The sequence below is a fragment of the Seriola aureovittata genome, chromosome 15, assembly GCF_021018895.1.
Source record: "Seriola aureovittata isolate HTS-2021-v1 ecotype China chromosome 15, ASM2101889v1, whole genome shotgun sequence".
NCBI lineage: Eukaryota > Metazoa > Chordata > Actinopteri > Carangiformes > Carangidae > Seriola > Seriola aureovittata.
The window spans coordinates 24,630,667-24,638,540 of record NC_079378.1 but is presented as its reverse complement, the minus strand read 5'-3'; the positions used below and the strand labels follow the sequence as shown (position 1 = coordinate 24,638,540).

The 7,874-nt window shown below is 41.4% G+C and overlaps 1 protein-coding gene across 2 annotated transcripts in view; it reads right to left on the bottom strand.

Annotated features, from left to right (window-relative positions):
* Nucleotides 1-1,407: 1,407 nt before the first annotated feature.
* gabrb4 (gamma-aminobutyric acid type A receptor subunit beta4) overlaps nt 1,408-7,874 on the bottom strand; it is a 53,213-nt gene continuing 46,746 nt past the window's right edge. For both annotated transcript variants that reach the window (XM_056398083.1, XM_056398081.1), the window contains one exon: nt 1,408-7,781. In XM_056398083.1, coding sequence (XP_056254058.1) covers nt 7,428-7,781 — 354 coding nt within the window. In that variant the 3' untranslated portion in view covers nt 1,408-7,427. The remainder of the gene's footprint in view (nt 7,782-7,874) is intronic.

Genomic DNA, 7,874 nt, shown 5'->3' with positions numbered 1-7,874 from the left:
CCATATAAATTACAAGTGCACTGATACTCACATGTAATTACAGAGTCTCACATCCAGTCATTTTCCAAACTGCCTATTCTGTTAAGCCGGGGACTGGAATCCATCCCAGCATGCATTGGATGTGGGGCATGCACATGTTGCCGGTCTATTACAGCGCTAACACACATGTCGACCGACACATTCGCACTCACACTCACACCTACAGGCGATTCAGAGTCTCCGGTGGACCTGACTTGCATGTCTTTGGACTGTGGGAGGAAACTGGAGCAGCCGGAGGATATCCACACAGACACGGGAGGGACATGCAGTCTCCACACAGAGAGGACTCAGTCATATGTAGAGCAGTCAGTGAAAGATGAGTGTCTACAAACATGACTCCTGTAAACAGCATTAGAGAGCCTCAGTAACGGTGTCATCTGTTCGTGTGTGAAATGAGCTTCCGGTTCACTTGGAAACTACAACATATTTTACTCATGTGTTTTGAATTTCATTTATGTTTTCTAGACAAATTCTGCTTTTAATCAACATAAAAATTGGGACAGAGGTTGCACCTATTGGCCTCCAAATCACCTCTGCTTTCGATCTATAAAATCTATAAGCTGGTTTGGACAGCAACACATTGTTTCCTTGTGCTTAGAGGTTTATGTGGAAAACAGTATTTCAAATGTCTCACTGGATCATTGCTGTTCTCTGTGCTCCAGGTGCAGCAGCCACATTTAGAGGCCGTTCTCTTCACCTTCACCGCCTAAACATTCACCGAGGGTCAAGCCCCGAGTGGATCAGAGAAAAAAAAAAAAGTCCAAATGTGTTACCATATATAGCGTCATGTCCTCATCCAGAGGACACCTGCATCTGTCCTTCTCACAAAACAAATTAATTATCTACAGCTTTACAGATGCAGAACTCAAACTGCCCCAAATAGGCCACAAAGCTTCATTATCCAACCTCTACTACTGCAGATCGTTTTATATTTGCCAACTCCGTTAAAAAGAAAATACTATTTAATAGTTCCTGAACTGAAAAAGGGGCAAATATTACACGTGTCAGCAGGAGTCACTTTGCGTCTTTATTCAGGAAATAGGGTATGAAAGGAGGTATATTCTCATAAACGCGCAATGTTTTGTAATCAAATTAAAAGAAGACACTCTTGATTTTTTTTTTGAAATTTTGTTTTCAGACTGTCTTCATATCCAACAGTCCTTATCAAAAGCAAGACACCAACTAGGAGGTGAGAGCTCCGACAACAACCTGGAACAGCAGTGGTAAATACCTGATTTGATCCTCTTATTCTGCAACATCGTGTGCTATTTACCTTTTGGGGACTAATATCTGAAAATAAATTAATAAAGAGTCAAATGAAACAATGTTGTATATTAGTCCACAAAGGGCAAATGAAAAGACATTAGCTTTCTTTACTGTATAAGCCTTTATTTGTAAAAAGTCTGTTGTTTGAATGATAACCCTTTTTATACCACATACTTGAACACCTTGTATTTGTAAAAAACACATTTTGTTCAAACACCTAAAAAAGCTGATTGACACTATAACATTAATTTGCACTGACAAAAAAAATACAACTTCATACTACACAAATGTTGATTCCATGAGTACTGATACTCCAAATGAAATCAAACACCTTATTAAACAACTGAATCAAATAAGCGCCCAATGTGAACAAAACAATTACAGTACAAAAACCAAATGCATTTTTCTTCCAGTGCCAGTATATCAGATGAAGTACATTTCCTTCTTATGATAAAACAACAACAACAGTAAGAATAACAATCCATAACAAATGCAACAAATACAGTAAATCAGAAATGAACACAGAAATGAATAAAATCATTTACTAATTTATAGTGAAAAATAAATGGGCTGTTGCTCTTGTGGGTTTTTTTCTTTCTCGTTGCCAATTTTCTTTTTTTTTTATAAAGTGTTGGAAAATCTTTCTCACCTACTGGTTAAACATGACAAAGTCTCCCTGGTCGAGCCTTTGAAAGCGGGAGGTATACTGATGTGTGACTGGGAATCAGCACAGCTTCTTGCAGGTTTCATCACACATTAATCGACAACAGACCGTAACCAGAGGCAACTTATTAAAGAGAAAATACAGGGAACACCCACTCAGTGTGCAATCACATGGCTTACGTTCAGATGCTACTGGTGAGCATCCTTTACATCCTTTGTAGTTGAAGGGCGATTGATGTTGATGCTTATGCTGAACCTGATAAAACTACAGCATGCACTTGGTGCATCTATTCCAAACGGCGTGATTTACAGTAAATACATTTGTAGAAGTACATATTCGCGATTCAAAGGAATCACACCATGTACCTTCTACGGTTACATTTTTCCTCCAGTTTTACGAACAGTTTGTTTCACAAGATTTATAGAGCTGGCTGTAAAACAAGTGCAATTTGAGCGTGTAAACACTGGATCTTTCTTTTCCTGGCTGTGGAGATGAATCAGATGGTGTGAAGTAAAAATATATGAAAATAAACCTTTCAAAACTCAGGTCATGCAAAACAAAACCTACAAGGTTTACAAAATAATGAATGCAGCAACAGAAGTTCTTCCAACAGTGAGGAGTCTGTCGGCCGTGCTCTGGATGAAACTGGTGGTCCACTCTTTTTAGGAGAGGTCGGCCTCAGAACTATTCAGAACTCACACAACAGTTTTGTGTTCACAGGCTCGGCCCATGTTGCACGGGGCGCTGGTGTAATCCCAGATGAAACGCCCTAACACGCAGACTGGAATCAACAGGGAGTAATATGATTTATAACTTTGTCCAGATTAAATCCGAGCTCGTAATTATGGCAAGATGTGAGATGACATCTAATAGTGGGTTTAATTTAGCTGAAGAGAACCAGGCGACATCTGTGGAACTGTTACCCAGGGAACTACTTTTTTATCACACCCTCACATAGCTAAACATATTTAGTTCGGGGAGATAACCTACACAGATCTCTGTTGTTAGTGTAAGTGAGCAGCTACACTTTGGCAGTTGGCTGAGTGTCTTATTGAGGAACAGGAAAGAACATCCCTCTCGCCTTCTTAAGGCAACCCTGCTCCTCTAGCCTCTATAAGCCAGCTAGCCGAACATGCCTGTAAATTTAGCAGATTCGTGGACGATTACGTGATTTGTTCGCTGAGGTAAACGCTGCAGGTGTACTGTGCTGAAATCTCCCGGAAAAAGGTCCGTTCAGATATGAAAAGTGGGAACACTCAACTAGAGCATTTGATTCAAGATGGCACCGTCCCATTGGCTGACAGTGAACCAGGGCGTTCTGTCATTCCCGGGAAAATCTGTATCGGCATTTGCATTAGCCTCGTTCTTACGAGCTCAGAGCCGCCAGCACCTCCTTCACTGTGAGAAGACTTTGTTGATTTCTCCATTATTTCGTCCACATCATGTATTTCTTGTGTTTCATTTTTTAGGTTTCGTTTGCAGAAGTATGCCAATGCTAGAGAAGCTGTCCATGCCATTAGCAGTGAGGCTAGCTGGTATTACGAACTGCCATGTTTTTGTTCATGCATTAAGAACTATTAAGTGAAAGATATCATATTTACAGTACAATTCACATGTAATTACACATATACACTAGAGGCAAGAAAATTCACATTGAAATCAGTTCAACACTTTTTTTTCTCCTCCTCTACTCCTTGAACATGTGTGTCAAAAGAAATGTATTTTCTCTCTTGAATAAGCAACGATCCTAAAGGAAAAGCATAGAACAGAACATCCTCACAGCTTTTGGGATGAATGTGCTGATTTCATGTCCAGAAAGCAGGTAATACATGTTCTGAGTGAAATGAGAGGTGAATATATTTACTGCGAGCATGCAAGGGCTGCTAATGTTCCTCCTCTGGATGTGTTTGGAGTTCAGTAAAGATATGCATCAGCTATCTCAAAGAAGCAGTTCATACCTGAATAGGCATGTTTGTAGTTATTACTGGGAATCAACCAAACTCAATGAGAATTTGATACTTTACGTACGAATGTACAGGAAGGTTTCTTTCTACTTGAACATGTTCCACTGATTTAGTTCAAATACCACTTAGAATTGCCTTAAATCTCATATTATTGTGCTGCTGGCCTCATAGTCTGACTCAACCCTTTGGAAAGATCCATCATATTGCCTCTGGACAGTTTGACGAGCTGTTACTGTGCAGACCAGAATGAACTGATGAAAAAAATAAGTGTTATTTTTTCTACAAACTCTCACCACCTTTCTTTATTCTTATTTCTTCAAAAACCTGTAAAGGACAAATCTGCCTGGAAACATGAATGTGAACGTGCACATCAGTGACCCCCGCCGCTGACTGACACCACAATCCATGTCTAACATCGTTTACACCAACCGTGAAGTAATCTACGCTGTGGGAATGCAATCCAAATATCTGCAAAAATCATCACAGTGAATCATATCCAGTAACGACGTCTCTGGAGCGCCTCACGTTTTATAAACTACAATTGCAGCATACATACGAGTTAAAGGGGAACTCTCAATTCAGCTCCATTTTACACCCAGAGCGGGGGGGGGGGCATATGTAAAAAAATAAATCAATAAAAAAGTAAAAAATTATGAAAAAAAAGCTGTGTTGACCTGGAGCTACAGGAAATCTAACAAACTGTCTGAAGGAGTTAGAGAAAGAAAAGACTGCAGCCTGCTCCTCACCTCTGCTTCAGGCTAGCATCTCGAGGCTACATTAGCCACTTCTAGCATAACGCACCTGAATCTCTCGCAGAACTGAAGGGGATGGAGTTGCATTGTGGGTAATGTAGGCACAAGATTTTGACAAGAAAGAAAAATGAGTGGGATAAAAAAAAAAAAAGACAATATCTGGTTCTGCTGCATCAGTTTTGATCCTTTCCGTTTGAAATTGTCCAACTCTGTTCTGAGTGCAGCGATTGATCAGTTCCTGGGCCGTCTTCACTAAGGCTGTAGAAACAACTGATGCTACTGTTTTCAAGTTCATTTCAGTCTCATTTGGCAACTTGTGAAGAACTAACACGTGACCATTCAATATGTAAAAGCTGCTCCAGAGCTGCGAGATGGTCAGATGTGAAGCCAGAGGCCGTTTCCTCTCGACATTCGCTACTAATTTCGCTCATTGTGGCTCTTTTTGACTCACTGTCTCGTTTCACATGAACAACAACAAATTTCATTTCTTCACATTTCAGACTAATCACTATGTTTGGACTCACAGTTCACTGAGAGACGAACGACAGATTGTTGGGCTGCAGACAGAAACAAAACCAACTCACTACGTCTCCCTGTTACTTCCACCGTCTTCCTGCATGTCAGTCTGGACTACTGGATACTTAAAGGTGATCTTCTTTTCTTTTCTTTTCTTTTCTTTTCTTTTCTTCATTTGCTTCTATAAGAATATGACGACAACGTGTAAAATGGAAACAAAAATACTAAACTCGGGCCACATCACTGTACAAACTTCACTATGACTGGTGGAGACAAATTGGTTTCTGATCAGTCTTCCTTTATCGTGGTCTTATGCGTACTACGCCCGGGGGGGGGGGGGGGGGGGGGGGTATTTCTGATGATAAACTGATACTCCTGCTTCTTTTTCCTACCCTCCGTACAATATCCACTGTCCAGCTGCTTCAGCCATCTAATGTTCGGACTTTAAGTTTATTTGGTGGCTACACAAACCAAACAACTATTAAACACTTGATTATTCAGTCTGATTTCAAAATAAATAAATAGAAAAATCTAGGTCCAACAGTTTTTTTTTCCCTTTGGAAATGAACCTGAGCACTGGAAATGAAGTGTGTGTGTTTGAGAGCAAAACAAAACAGTAACGTTTATGGATTACAGGCCTTTTGGTCGTCATTTGAATTCATGGCTATTTATCAGCCTGAGGATCTCCGCATCCGTCCCGTGTCTGATCCTCGGGCTTCAGAGCACTGGTGCGACGGCACTGATTTGAGTTTGGGTGTGAAACGTTGAATCCTCTCTCCCCACGTCTTCTGCTGCCCATCACTATCCCAGTCAAATAATCCTGCCCTCAGAAACTGACTCCAACACCGAAGAAACGCTCAACAACAAAGAAATACTGTATACTGAATGACTACTGGTCAAACTCTGGGCGGATATGTTGACTCTTTTGAATATACATGTTCTCACATCTTCACTGTGGAATAATCTCAAACGATTCACAAAAGCGATCCCCCCATGTCCTTGTAGCGAAACACAAAGCAGGATATGACGTTGATGAACTCTGCGTCTAAAGAGCGTGTGAATCGGTCAATAGGAGGAAAGAAACAGTACAAGTATACGTTCATGAGAATACTGAATGATAAAATGTACATAATATGTTTTTTTTTTTTCAAACAATCAAAATGAGTAATGCATACCTTTGACTCTTTTATCTCATAATGCCCTAGCTCTAGAACATCTTCTGACACTCTCTGAAATCACAGTATTTTTCAAGACAAAATCATATCTACAATAATCAGCATTTGTTTTTAACCATAATGAAAAAAGACCCCCCCCCCCCCCCCCCCCAGGACATGTTTCTAAAAATAACATGAGAAGAGAAAGGAATACAAGTTTTGCGTCGACTCTGGGCGGGAAACGCGGCACTCAAGCATCCCATCCACACGGCCTTCTGACGGAGACCAGCAGACCAGAGCTGATGTCTGATAAAGAGAACGATATCACTTCAAAAAACCCAAGGAACAACACATAATCCAAACAAGGTTGCTGTACATAGTAGAACCGGAGATTTCCGTGCATGTTATCCATGGGTGGATGGGTGGGGTGCGGTGGGGTGGGGTTGTGTGTGTGTGTGTGTGTGTGTGTGTGTGTGTGTGTGGTGGGAGGGGTGAGAGCGGTGGGAGGGTTGGGGACGGGGGAGGGGGGAGGGGTGTGAAAGGAGAGGGGGGTGGGTGTCAAGGATCTCACTCAGCTGATGCCTGAACAGACAAGCCACCACTGACTTCATGAGCTGCGGTAGAGGATCTCTGATTACAATGAGTATCAATAAAAAGTCAATGGGACTCTGAGACATCTTTTCTCTCTCAAGAGCTTTCACTTTCTCTTTTTTCTTGTTTTTTTTTTTTAGCAAAAATATCATGCAGTCTTTAGTTCCAAAAACCCCTGGCGGGATCTCTGTTTGTTTGTTTGTTTGTTTGTCTGTTTGTTGTTTGTTTCAGGAGGAAAAAGAAACTCAAAGCCTTGAAATTCTTCTCTCACAATTATTCTTAAACATTCAAGTCATCCTATTAATATTTTGTACAGCAGAAAGGTCCTTCAGATTTCACACGTGTATATATAAATATAATATATAGAAATATGCATATACATATGTTCAACTTGTATATGTGTATACATATTTTGGAACTGTATCAAAGCCAATTTAATGTGCTCTCAAAATATGGCCCATGATTCCTAGTGGGATGCACATCAATTCACATAGTACAACCAGTAGATTAGGTTGAAAAATCCAAAGGTGATGGGGAAAATGACCCGGGACCACTTGTCAATGGTGCTAACATCTGAAAGGTTTGGGATTTTCAACTTGAGCTTGGAGGAGCGTCGTCTTAGCCGACAGTTGGCCCGGCTCCGCATGGCGCTCCGATCCAGCGAGTGGTGGCTGAAGCCGTCTCGGGGCGCCATGGGCTTCCTGAATTGGACCCCGGAGCTGTCGAAGGACATGACTGAATTCCGAGAGTCACTGACGCTGCTCCCCACGTCAGAAGGCATCACTTCGTTGTTCATCTCCAGTGTGGTGAGGAGGATGTTTCCGTAAGCATCCACCTGCGAGGAGAGGGGATAGGAGCGTCAGCGAGGGCGGTCGTGTCGAGCTGTAGCCCCAGATTCCCCTAATTATAAAACTTATATTAACCCCCC